The sequence below is a fragment of the Osmerus eperlanus genome, chromosome 25 (assembly GCF_963692335.1).
Source record: "Osmerus eperlanus chromosome 25, fOsmEpe2.1, whole genome shotgun sequence".
Taxonomy (NCBI): domain Eukaryota; kingdom Metazoa; phylum Chordata; class Actinopteri; order Osmeriformes; family Osmeridae; genus Osmerus; species Osmerus eperlanus.
Genome location: NC_085042.1, coordinates 7,710,201 through 7,724,506, shown reverse-complemented (window position 1 = coordinate 7,724,506; position 14,306 = coordinate 7,710,201). Strand labels below are relative to the sequence as shown.

At 46.1% G+C, this 14,306-nt stretch overlaps 1 protein-coding gene across 8 annotated transcripts in view; it reads right to left on the bottom strand.

The window, feature by feature from the left end:
- mvb12bb (multivesicular body subunit 12Bb) overlaps positions 1 to 14,306 on the bottom strand; it is a 41,917-nt gene that overhangs the window by 5,171 nt on the left and 22,440 nt on the right. For 7 of the 8 annotated variants that reach the window (XR_009928531.1, XM_062451750.1, XM_062451751.1 and 4 more), the window contains one exon: positions 9,765 to 9,856. Coding sequence is in view for 7 of the 8 variants with exons in the window: in XM_062451750.1 (XP_062307734.1) it covers positions 9,765 to 9,856 (92 nt within the window). In the remaining variant the exon portion in view is untranslated. Of the gene's footprint in view, positions 1 to 8,660; positions 9,426 to 9,764; positions 9,857 to 14,306 lie in introns of those variants that run through there. The other variant, XM_062451752.1, reaches the window with a different exon arrangement.

Here is a 14,306-nt window from a genome sequence, read left to right as displayed (position 1 = left end):
CCGACGGGTGACAGGGGACACAAAGGCTCTCTGTGGCAGAGTGAGAGGGAAACCTGCTCGACTTCAATTCCAAACTCCAAATTAAGAAAACTCTCTGACTTGCTCTCGCTGTGGTGCAAACACCGAGAGAAGCTTCCAGAAGCTGGCCTCTCATCCGCAGTCAGTCAGCCTCCTGGCACAGGAAACCGAAACCATAAACGTATGAACAGGCTTCTTATGAGACGCGTTTTGGAACTGATACTGCAGTTTCGTAGGAAATATCACGCTCCGTTTCAAAAGGATTCTTCATTCGGACAATTTTCGACTTTCCCCCTTCTCGCTTCAGATTCATGGTTCCTCTGCTTTCCCCTCGTGTGGATTTCTGCTACAACGAGATCTTTGTGGTCCAGCCCCACAGCTCTCAGGACCTCAGGCCTGCAGAGCAAAGACTGACTCATTCAGTCTCACCACACCGACCCTAACTCACACCTACAGTAAATCAGAGTACTGTAAAGTGCAGAGCCAGGAAGGCCAGAAGGATCCTGTTTGGCTGCCATCTATGCACCCTCTGTAGCCTCCCTCCCCACCACCCTCCACCCCTCCCCACCCACCCCCCTCCACCCCTCCCCACCCACCCCCCTCCACCCCTCCCCACCCACCCCCCTCCACCCCCCTCCACCCCTCCCCACCCACCCCCCTCCACCCCTCCCAACCCACCCCCCTCCACCCCTCCCCACCACCACCACACCACCACCATCACCACACCAACATGATCCAGTCTGGGTGTGTCAGATCCACCTCACTCGGAGCTGCTCAGGCTTCCTGTGTCTCCTCCGCCTCGCTCCTGCCTGCTCCAGCAGCAGTTACAGCTGAAGGGGCTCTTCGGAAGTGCCCGGCAGCAGTGATTGGCTGAATATGATGGCTTGTTTAAGCCCCATAAAAACAAGAGAATAAACATGTGTTCGCATGTCCCGGCGACCGCCGTGGGGGCTGAGAGGTAGGCGGGGGGGAGGGTGGGGGGATACATTTGAATCGATAGCCAGCAAGCAGAAGCTGGAGTCTGCAGATTGCGGCTTGTGATGGATCGGTGTCGCAGGCAGATGAAGCCACGGCTGAAGGCTGGCCCCGCTTCTTTATTGTTCAAGGATTCCATTCTAAATCAGATCTCACTTAGTATTCCTCCACCATCTATACTGGAGGGCCCATCTCTCAGGAGGAAGGGGGGAGGGGCAGATTGTCCAGGGGCGGGAAATGGATATGGCACCATACCAGCCACGGGTCCGGCACTGGAGAGGATTGAAGTCATGTGAGTCCAATCTTCTGTCCCGAGGCTGGTGATATGAAGCGTGCTCTGCCCTCTCTGGCGACCCGGGCTGGAGTCTGTTACGGGCACATCAGTGAAGTCACAGGCCAGCGTCAGGGATCCTGGGAAAGCTCTCCCTGGTGCAACAGGCTGGGTATGACAGCCTGGGTATGACAGTGTAACGTATGCAGGGGGAAGCGTATGCCTCCTGGAAGGATCTGGCACATTGTGAGATCACAATTCCCCCCTGAGCAAAACATTTGAGAGGTGAGTATGATGACGGCAAGCGCGGAGATGATGATGATGATGACGGCGATTACGGTCAAGATGATGACAGTGGCGGTGAGGGTGATGATGAGGAGGAGGACCACAGCGGTGATGAAGATGCAGCGCTGACAACGTGGTCGGCGGCTCGCGGTGGTGACGGAGGGGGCGAGGGTGGGTGTTGAGGACAGAGGTGCTCGGCGGCGAGGGACCCTATGGTCTGACTGATGGTGGCGTAAAGAACAGAGTCAGCACAGGGCCCGTGTGGATCATTGCCTTATTAATGGCTCTGCCAGGTGCGATGAGGAATGGCCGCGTTGTCATCCCCAGTCCCTGGGCTCAGACGGATGACTGTTTGAGGACGGGGCAGAGCTTCCTCGAACGCGGGCGCCGAGCCCTCTAATCCCTCACACATCTACCGCTGGATACACTGTCACCCAGGACCCCAGCCGTCCCTGTATCAACCACGCCGGGCGACGCACACACACACCTGCGCGCGCACACAGGTACACCCACAGAGACCCACACAAACCCCCTCATACACACACACACACGCCGACACACACACATTTACGGGGTATATTCTGACATTGACGAATGGAGCGCCCACGCGGGAGTGATCAAGCGAGCCTCGCGTTACCCAAACCTCACCTCCGCACCAACAACGCGAAGAATGTCGATGAACTTTTATTTGGGCGCTTCACCGCCCCTACAGGATTGCATTGATCTCTGTCCACTGTGATTATCCAGGTGGATCTGCGCGGCAATCCCATCGGATAGCTAAGCAGCGCTCGCATCGTAGGTGACGTTTATACTGCGGCCGCATCCGGCTTCTCAACAGGCTAGCTCGTGGAAATACTGATTGTGTATTTCCTGTCAGTGGGCGAGTATTAGTTTGGAACAGAAACCCCAGGCAGAGCAGCGCCAGTATAGCACGTCCAGGTCGTACTGCCTGTCAGTCATCAGGATAATGGTGGAGGCTCCAGAAGAGGCAGGCAGCGGGAGGAGCCCTCTTGCCCACTCACAGCCCTTAGCCCCTCTCCGACATGAAGAATAGTGCCCGGCCCTGACAGCATCTCCCAGACATATTGTCGTTTACTTTGTCGCCGGGGCATGCCATCTGTGCCGTTCCAGGAGAGGCTGTGTGGCGAGGCTGCGGCAGGAAAGAGGAGAGAGAGAGGGGTGGGGAGTGGGGAGAGAAAAGAGGGAAGAGAGGGGTGGGGAGTGGGGAGAGAAAAGAGGAGAAGAGAGGGGAGAGAGTGGAGAGGAGTGGGGAGAAAGGAGAGAGGGGGAAAGAGACAGGAGCCAGGGTGAGAGGAGAGGGGAGAGGAGCGGGGAGAGAAAAGAGCAGAAGGGAGAGAGAGGAAGGAGGGGAGATATAAGAGAGGGGAGAGAGGAGGAGAGGAGGAGAGGAGGAGAGGGGAGAGTAGCAGGGAGAGAGGGAAGAGAGGAGGAGAGGAGGAGAGGGGGCCCTCAGTAACTCTGCTGCCACGGCAGGTCATTAGTCAAATTGCCTAATGAGAGAGAATACAAATGGCCCCCTACCCTGACAGGAGGAATTTTGGAGGTGTCAGAGTATCTGACCCGTGCTGTGGGAACAGATGATGGCGCGCTGCTATTTTCAGATTATTTTAATGACTATGAGCTCGATGAATTCCATTCTCTCTTTTTTTTCTTTCTTTTATCATTTTTTTTTCTTTCTTATTATTATTCCACAATACCTCCAGAAATAATAAGGGGAGACTGAACAATCCTCTGAAGAGTCTCGAAACCTCCCACTGACAAGAGCTGTTACTTCTCAAGGGGATGCAGAAAGGTGTGGAGACAAACAACCGAATCCATTACCTCCACGTGTCTATGGTCCCTCATAATGCACACAGAAACACACCAGGCTGCTTCGAAAATGTCTTCCATTAAAACCGCTCAATGTTTACACATTCTGCCTAGTGAAACAGATTAACTTTGAGCAGCCTGAGGAGCCTCTTAAACTCCTTCCTGGTGACTGATATCGGCGACTTTAGACCGACTGTCCGGTTCCTACAGGATGAGTACGAGAGGTGCAGGACCTGGGGGTCTGTGCGGCTAGCTGCTAAGCAGGCTCGCAGGTTTACTGAGAGAAAGAGAGCTGAGGGAACGCAGAGGAGTATTTAGCAGGGAAGGAGGAAGTTATTTTTCCATCTGTGTGACAAGCAGCCCTTGAAATCAGGCGGTGGGTAGAGAGCCAGGAGGAAGTCCCTGTCGGGCTCTGGTCCATCAGTCTTCTAGAAAGTGGGCAGAACCAGCGGTACCTACCGTGCTGGCCACAAACATTCTGGCACCACAGTGAAGGTTTTGAAGAGGCACATACTCATTTCCGACAACATTACCTATGCGGGGGCAACATTTCATCCATCCAAGCACATGGCAGTAGTCGCCAAACAGACAGTGGAATACTTTTAAGAATTGGAATCAACCCAAGTCATTAAAATATTCATACCCTATTAGATTACTACTAATATATAACCAATATTACTGAGAAAGTATCAGAGCAGTATCTACAGTGATACACTGCGATTTCAACGGCAATAATCCCCAAATAAGAATCTTAATATTACAGAGTTGGCTAACAACCATCACTTAGCACAAGTACGGGGATTGGAAAAATACTAAGCGTTTGATAAGTAGCACATTGTCTTTTAGAACTTAGCAGTGGCAGGGTCCCTAGCTGAGTGTGCTGGTAAATGTGCTGCAGGATGTGTGTATAAGAGTATGCCTCTCTGAACAGGGTTGGGATCTGGCACGGAGCTGACAGTAAATTGCGTGCACCGGATGGGACACAGCAGAAGGCATAATTACACAAATCCCCTCTTAATTAGCGGTTCTGTGGGCCTACTAACCCGTAATGATGCGAGGGATGTGGCGAGCTAAAAAAAATATATATACATAACTAGAAACACTCCCCACCACTGAAGCCTGGGTCACATGACCACACCGCTACCCCAGCCCCCCCCCCCTCCCCCCAGGCCCAGGCTGACATTTGATCTGTCATGATCATTGACTTCACAGTTACCCACCATGCTGCCCCCTCTCCTTCACCAGTACATCAGTGTTAGGTGATTCCCATGCCTCCCTCGCTCCCACCCCCACACCCACACACACACACCCCCACACCCACACCCACACCCCCACACCCACACCCCCACACCCGCACGCACGCACACACACACCCACACACCCACCCCCACGCACACACACACACCCCCCCACCCACCCCCACACCCGCACACACACACCCACCCCCACGCACGCACACAGACACGCACACACACACACACACACACACACACACCCCCACCCACCCCCGCACACACACACCCACCCCCACGCACGCACACAGACACACACACACCCACGCACGCACACACACACACACACACACACACACACACACACACACACACACCGCACACACACACACACACCCTGAGCTGTGAGCAGCCTGTGGGCTTTGAGCTGAACACCCTGCAAGGGTTCGGGGGGCGTTATTAAGTCCTCCTCGCTCGCACTACCCAGAAACGTGAAGTGACACCTTACATGGTGAGTGATGAACGCTACCATCAGGGAAGCAGGGGGGATGACAGAGGGGATGACAGCCAGAGGGGCCTGCTTGGCAGCCACTAAACCAGCCCGTCACCTATTCATCACCCCCCTAAACCAATCAACCAATGCCATCCTGCCATTTATTATGCTAATAAGCCCTCCACTGGCCACTGTTCTCAGTTAAGTGAGTACACGTCCACTTAACTACGTCCACTGTAAATCTACAGATTCTATTTAACTGCATTAGTAAGTGTGTTCGAACAAGGTATTGTTAACTGTGCTGCGGTGGGGGTATTAGTTAGTGGATGTTTAAACTGCTCCTGGTGAAGAGTATGAGGAGAACTTGTAAACGCAGCCTCAGGGAGGCCCCGGATGCCCTTTGCTAAAATGACTTCATTTCCAGAATCTCATTGTGCTTTCTAAATCACACTACAGCATGTATTAGAAGATCATTAATTACAAACTGAACAAGTCAGCACAGCCATTAAAAGATCTTTAAGGCATATTTGACCATAAATCTCCCTAAACTAAATTTAATGACTGGATTTGGGGGGGGGGGATATTTTTTATCAAGTTCTAATTAGATGTGTGATAACAAACCCTGCTGTATGTGAAGAGAGGAAGAGAGCAGTGACAGGCTCATCTGTTGAGGATGTCCATGTCTGTCCATGGAGAATAATGGACACCATCTTCCATCACAGGGAGCTGCAGAGAGCTATGACAAATGAGGCTCCAGAGTCCAGCCTCCGAAACCATTCAAAGCCACTTATTTGATATTGATATTTCATGGATAACTATAATAGATATAGCCAAACTAGGTTTAGAAGTAAAAAGATAAGGACTGCTAGGCAGTTTTTACAAATGCAGGTGACAGTTGATTTAGAAAAAAAACTAATTGCTATTGTGTTGTGAATTTTTCATAAGTTGATGATCGATATATTTAGCTTAACTTAGGTTATTGTTTTCTTGGCCAATTCAAAGAAGGAAAAGTACCTGCTCATAAGTATCAACAGTATCCAAAACCATTAACCTAATTAGATTTCCATTCAAGATTGACTTTGTTTATCTCTTTGAACATGGGTCAGGGTTATATCAAATGACTCACAACGGTTTTTCCAGTGTGCCCTTCGTTCACCACCAGAGGTGCCATCTCCTCGTGGCATGGAAAAGTGTTTCTTTAGTGTCCTTAGACGGGAGCTGGCGTTTTTTTAATCCCTCAGATAAAATTATTCTGTTATTCTAAAATACGGCCCCACCAGTTCAGTAGCAGCTGAGATCCATCATGGTTTGAGATTAGAGCAGAGGACCGACTTAGCCTCTCTAGGCCCGCACCAGCGCCGAGCTACACAGGGAGATAAGATGGAACTTTTGTTTGAAACCTGATGAGAAGCTTCTTAATGAAAGCGCTGGGCCAAAAATAATCTTTTTTCTCTGTGTTAGTCAATCAAAAAATGGTGTAGTTGGGAAAAAGAAGAGAAAGAAAGTAATTTTGCATAATCAGTGAGCACCATCTGGAACAATTAACTGAATTCTAGTGAATTCTGAGGATCCGTCATATTGGCTTATTAAAGATCCAGAATTATACAAGTAATAAATCCTTGGAAAAACCATGCGTACCCCTGCCTGTCACAACTATTTTAACTTCAAATACAGTGGAATGCTTGATAAGGCTGAAAAGAGGAGATTAATATATGCAAATTATGTCAAGCATTTAAAAGCCCCCCTACAACTGTCTCGTTTTTTTTCTTCTTCTTTTTCAGTCACTTTATGTTTTATTCATACACCAGCTCACCTGTCATTTCATAAGCTATAATATTATGAGGGTATTATTAAACAGCATAAAAAATGCTTCATTGCATTTTCTAATTATTTGGACCAAATTAAAAACAGATGTGAATAGTCTAATGTGGATTCTAATATCGGTTCTGGAAAATCTAAAATCATTGTCTCCTTGCTGCTGTGGTATTTTGCAAACCCAAGTTAATTTTGAATCTTCCTTTTTATTTTTTTCTTCTTTTTATTTTTTTTCCTTCTGCAAAGGATGAACTGTCTCCCGTCTGTTAATTGAACTTCTTTTAATGGATAAGGAAATAATTGCTCTCCATATTACGTTATATCAAGACCGGTGTCAAGATCCTTTTTGATTAATTCAATAGATATGTTAATGTATTACTTTTTATTAGGTTTACCTATTTATCAGGAGGATGGCTGCTGAATACTATTAGCCTGTTCGATGCATAATTTTATTAAAAGCCTGCAGCATAACAAGAAACCAGGATTTATATGCATTAGGTCCATTTAACTTGTTTAAATAGAGAAGCATCTAGTCATATTAAAAGAAATAAAGAACACAATTAAAAAAATTATAAAACTTGACACATTTCCTCGACATTTATTTCGTAAAATGCAAAACATAGCTAAAAAAAACTAAAACAATAATTGATGCTTTTTTCACTTTTTAATTATGTGGAGAGATACCCTGAGCTTCTGTCAATTGCATGAGTAATAATTGGTACAGAAATTCACCATAAGATCAAAGAGCTGCCGGTAACATAACAGGGTCGGGGGATGCTATGAAAAAGCTCCCTCTCTCTCTAAGAACTAGCTTGAGTGAGGGTTGGAAATACGTGGATTTGTTTTTAATATTCTGGTAATAAATGTCAAAGTCCCTGCACATCACAATGGTACATAATGTGACTGAAGATGACAGATTTCCTCAACTTGTTTCCTCTCCTCCCCCCGGATCATTCTTTTTGTGTGTTGGTGTTTTTTTTTTTTTGTTTGTTTTTTTTTGGAAGTGACGGAGGGTTTAATCAAGAAAACAGGCAATTCATCAATCCTAAAGAAGGTGCCCGCGCTGGCTTGACACAACCCGCATGGTTTTAGACCATCTCGAACCTGGCCAGCTGTCAACACACACCACACACACTCACCAAACACACACTCACCACACACACACACACACCACACACTCACCACACACACACTCACCACACACACACTCACCACACACACACTCACCACACACACACTCACCACACACCACACACACACTCACCACACACACACACACCACACACACACTCACCACACACACACTCACCACACACACACACACCACACAGCTCCCGGGGAACACAACTCCGCTGACTGCCACGCCCCCACACTCTGGTGTAGGCCGTCACTTTGCTAACGAACACGAGGCTGCCTCTAACCCTTTGAATGTGGGGCTGGATGAGGGCTCTGCCTTTAACCAAGGACTTGGAGGGATTAAGTCGCCAGTCCCCTGGTCGCCAGGCCCCTGGTCGCCAGGCCCCTGGTCGCCAGTCCCCTGGTCGCCAGGCCCCTGGTCGCCAGGCCCCTGGTCGCCAGGCCCCTGGTCATACATGACTCTGGAAGACTGCTGTATTAGCCTGCTCTTCAGTGCCACTTGAAACTCTGTTCAGACAAAGCATGGCACACAGGATGACTCAAATCCTTTGCTGTCCTTGTCTACCCTTTCAAGGCTCCCCCCATACCATCACCTGAATTGTAACAATACCAGCATATTAACATTCATGTAATTCATGTAAAAAAACATGAATGTGTGATTAACTATATATTCATGCATGCATGATATCCTAAGAAATCCTATAAATTACAGGTGTAAAACATTTCAACTGAAAACAAAAATGTTTTAATGAAGATTTATCTCCAAATCACTGCTTAGAAACACACATTGGAAATGCATACCATCATTTATTAAAGACATCTCTATTGCTCATGGTCTAAAAACCATGTGTGCTCTGACAGGCTGGTAGATAGTGTCACCTATGTGTCAGGCCAAACAGTAAGCAGGAAGACAACCAGAGTCTGACAGGGATAACTGGGATCCCAGCATCGCCCTGACAGTCCTCCTCTCTGGAGCAGGGTGAACCTTCACCACATGGTGTCTCTCTCCAGCTGGATAAAGGCTGCCTTCTCTGCCTCCTCCGCTCTCTACACCTCCACTAGCCAGCCTCCCACCTCCGCTCTCTACACCTCCACTACCCAGCCTCCCACCTCACCTAGACCAGCTCTGCCTACCCGCGCCGCGGCATGAAGACTAAACCCTGGCTGCCTTTCATCAAATACTTTTCATTGGTTATCATCCCAGGGAGCGTTTAGCTTCAGTCTCGACCACACGAGGAGTAAAAGGAAGGGAAGGTAGATGTGACGATGCCATGCGTTGGATCATCTTTGACAGCTGTTAAATGTTCTCGTGAGTGCAGTGGTGAAGCCCTCTGGGAGGCAGTGTTCACTCTTTCAGATAAGCACCGCTCTGTACACGCCCAGTGATGAAAGACACACACACACACACAGTATTTGTAGATCAATTACCACAACGGCTCTTTTCACACTGGCAGAGATTAAATACTTCCATAAAGACATACAGTACAGCTGTACACGCTCTAGAGCTTTGAGTATTAGTCTATCTCGAGTCATACGATTTAAGATGCAGCTTTAAGCACGAACATCTCAGAAAGAAAGTTACGCGTTTCGATTTTACCAAGGGCTGGGCAACGTCTTCCACTGAAACCTCAGAGAGAGGCTCGTCATAAGTTAGAGTCTCTGACACAAAAGAGGGGAACACGAGGAGTCTGTTGACAGGATATTTTACCTGACATGGTGTAGAGGCCTGAGGTCTGGTGCTGGTAGTCAGGTCTGCTCGAGGTCCTTCTGTAGAGGCTGTTAGGGTCCTTCTCTGCTGGTCTGGAACAGATAGAGGGAACAGCATCACATGCTAGTAATCCGAAGGTTGCCAGTTCGATTCCCGGTCATGCCAACTGACGTTGTGTCCTTGGGCAAGGCACTTCACCCTACTTGTCTCGGGGGAATGTCCCTGTACTTACTGTAAGTCGCTCTGAGAGTCTGCTAAATGACTAAATGTAAATGTTCAGCACCTTCACAATGTTTCGGGTGACATCTGTCTGTCTGAGATTTACAGGAGGCCACAATGTGGATTATGTGTCGGATGGATTCACAACAGAAGGAACAACCTGTTCAAGCCTGTTATCCTCAGGACCCCCAACCCTATACCCCCTCTCCCTCACACTCCCTCTTTCCCTTCCACACTGTCTCCCTTCCTTCCTTAGAGTTAGCCTCCTGGCCTTCTGGACGTGGGACTGGTTAGCATCTGGTTAGCACACAAGGAAAGTTTAATTCTTGGGAATTGTATACTGTATTATTGAAAACAGCACACAGTGTACTTCATGGGAAGTCGCAGCTAGCAAACAAACATGTACGATTGCAATCCTCATCAATCAAGCTCTCATGAGTTACACCCCGAGACTCATTAATCGATAAAGCCAGCCAGAGCACTAGGAATTTATCAAGCTTCAGGATGGATGCATAACATGACTTTGCACATGCTTTGAAGTTAAATGTCCTCCGACCGAACACTATTATTAAATGCATCTTAACTTTGGGAAATCTATAAAAATTGCTCACAAAACATTCTTATAATAAGAACCCGACATTGTCTTTGCCAAGGCCAAGGGGATTGGATTAAGATGTGTTTTGAGAAGTTGCATGTGAAACGGAGACCTGCATATGGGGAGGGAAAGTGAGGTGGAAACTGTGGATGGAGAAAGATTACATCTTTCAGATGACAACTTTCAGAAAGTTAGAGGATGAAGTGTCTCTGCCTATGCATGTGTGCTATTTTACATAGTCTGCACTGTTTATGGCTGTCATAGCAACTATTAATCTTAACTTTAGGGAGCTTGAAAATAACTAAGATCTGCATACTGTGAGGACGGTACTACATGAGTTGTGGATATTCTATGTTCCTATCTATTTGATGGGATAAAAAAAAACACAATAATTTCCATCAAGGGCAGTAAAACTAGCCTCCTGACAGCTTGTTGTATTTATGATCAGACCAGTGCAACTCAGATTTATTTGCAATGATAGGGTCGACTTTTCCCCTGTTCATTTACATCAGCATTTGGTCATGTTAAATCCCAGACAATGCTGAATTTTTAAAAGGTTGGCATCAATCTTGTTGAACCGATTGCCACATTTAATGAAGACTTCCTTCAGCCTGCAAAGGTTGACTCCACATAAGAGACAGAGGGGTACATGTCTCCCCTAGAATTGAGACATTTTACAAACAAAGATAAAATGAAAGGAGATAGTTTTGATGCTCTTTTATAGAAATCAGAGCTGAATGGCTGAGTTTATGATACAATATAGAACAATAGGCATCTTCACTTAGATTCACAGATGCAAATGAGTCACCCAGGGAAACACTACCTAAGACATCTGCTTTGTATAAATATTATCCATTTGATAAGGTCAACACAGTGATAAGTGTACAGCATAGTCCTTTGAAAGCAATTCCACGTAAAATAATGATTAGTGAATCAACAAAACCCAGATGAGAATGTATGTAGCTTGCTTAATCCTTCGATACAATAAAAACAATATTTTGGGAAAAACATGATTAGTGCAGAGTGCACATTTTTCAGCAAGTTTTCAGAAAGCTTGCAATTAAGGATGAAAGTTTTGGACGTAACTGTTACTATGTACATATTCAGCAGCTTTAGACACAAAGGAAAGAGTCTCAGCCTAAATTCTGTGATTTTTGGTGCACTGGGGAGGAGAACATATGGCAAATTAATTTTATGTCTAATTCTGAAAACGGGGAAGCCAAGTGCATTGCTACATAATCAACTGCAGCGTTTGGGCTCCGATTATGTTGGCCACGGGAGTTTTCACTACAATTAATCATCATTTCAGGCAACGAGAGCCATATTGACACATATTCCTAATTTGAATATTTAATTACAGTGTAGATCCTCATTAAATTATAGCTAAACTGGAAACATGGACTAACGGATTAGAACAATTACAACACCACTCAAAAGTTCTTTGGCCCAGTGACATGAAAGACGCATAAAGCATAAAGTAACAGAAGATAATTTATTTATTGACATTCAGATGTTAGGAAAAAAATTTAACATATCAATTTGCATATGTAAAATAAGAATTAATCACTTAATTTAAGCGCATAGTGAGGTGTATGATGTGTACCCCTTCCGTGAGGTTTTGGAAATAGAATGTGAGAAAATAAAATAGAGCTGTCTATCCAAGAAGCAGAGAATCACGCCTGTTATCTAGTGGACAGACAAGTGGTATTCTACCGAGAGATGTGGATAAAAATACTAGCAGTGACGAGCCGTATCTCTAATACAGAGGGTTAGGAGCTCTCGTTCTGACACTCATCCTGCTTCCCCCATGACAACATCTCCACACCTTCCTCAACGTGTAGACAGATGTGCTTTGCAGGCTCTGCTTTCGCGTCCGTCATCATCATCCTCTAAGCTTTGTGTCAGGTGCTGATAAGAATCTCGGTCTGGATTCACAAATGCGATCTTACTATTTAGCTCTGGCGTTTGTGGCATCCCTTTACTCCACATTTACTTGATTTGAAAACATACCTGGAACTTGAAGGATTCCGCAAAGTTTGTTGGTAAAAACTAAATAAAACAGTGATTATTTTATTACAGTCAGGACTTCTGTCAAACCAGGACACGGTTAATGATGCTGTTCCTCTTGATGGTGAGAGAGGGCTGGTTGACCAGGGTAGACTGCAGGGGACGGACCTAGTGTCAATCCCCAGTCAGTGATAAAGAGCGTCTAAGCCAGAGGGAAAAACTATAAACATCCAGTGATGCATGCTAACGTGACTGAATTTATTTGTTCTACCACCTGACCTGATGGAAAATAATACCCACATTTACAATGTGCAAAAGATTAATCTGGGCCTTACAATTTTTATTTGCATTCCCTTCAATTTATAAAAGTATATATACAAACACCAGGCTATTATTCTGAGACCAGAAGTCTTGATTATGAGGGAGAACAAAGTGAAATTGCAATATTAGCACAAGGCTAATATATGCCACCCAGAGGTCAGGGATCTGCCTCAGTAATGACAGGTTTAGCACACAGTTGGCAGCATAGCCAGCGAGCGAGGCAGCCTTTACTCTGCACATTTTAAAAGCGGGACTGGACATCACAGGTTCTCCACATTAGGCAACCAGGAAGTCAGGAACCCGTGCCATGAAAATGGCGCCAAAAAAAAAAACATGCCGTCAAAACATGAATTAAAGCAGATCGGGGTAGCAAACTGCAACAATTAACCATGTAAACTAAACGTCACTCAAGCATACACATGTGAGAGATGAAACAGCCCCTCTCTGGTTTAGCTCCCACTTTAAAATTAAATAAACGCATAACAATACAAATGATGTGTACTACACATCATTTGTATCTTCATAACATAAACAACCTCATACAGGCTGAGCATGGAAATGACTAACATAAACACCCTGTCATAACTATAAAATCTGCTTCTGTGGTTCATTCAAGGACACTCCTCGCTCTTGTTGCCCGAGGCAACGCACGGCAGTGTTTGAGGGAACACCAGGATTCAAACTTACAAGGGTCGTTATTGACTGTGTTTAAAACATCTTTTCCACTGACTGCAAAGCGCACTTAATTTTAAAGGGTGCGATTTTCCAAGAGCCATAAAGTTGTTAAACTGTAGATAGCCTCAAGGAGACAGAATAAACTCATGCTGAATATGGATGAAGAAAAGTATCTGGCTGTGGAACTCAGCCTTCACAAGATTCTCAGTGCATTGTTTAACAAGTTACCATGAAACACACACACACACACACACAATCACAGCTGTAGTGTCCCAGATACACTCCCTATGTGAAGCCTGGAAGGTGGTAAGGCTCATTTATGCCGGAGCTTGCTCAGGACAAAGAACTAGCAACTGTCCCTTCTCCCTGCTGGATGTCTACCTGTTTAGAAAGAGGATTCTGCACTGAGGAAAACTACAGCCAATTAAGAAAGAAATTGCAGACCAAATTGGCACCCTGCTTTATCTGGCGGGAGTATCTTCATCTCACCTTACTGCCCCTGCAACCCTGGAAAGTGGATGGAAATTCACTAAAAGTAAGACTGCCACGATGTGGCATGAATTTTAATGTTAATACGAAAACAGGAGTCTGTGATCTCAGCAGGTGATGGAAGGGTGAGGTGGGGTGTTGCTTCGAGATGCAATTTATTCTCACTCCAACGCCTCAGCAGCATGAAAGTGGGCTTCAAAAGAGCTAAGAATTACTGTTCATAGTTGAAGCGCTTT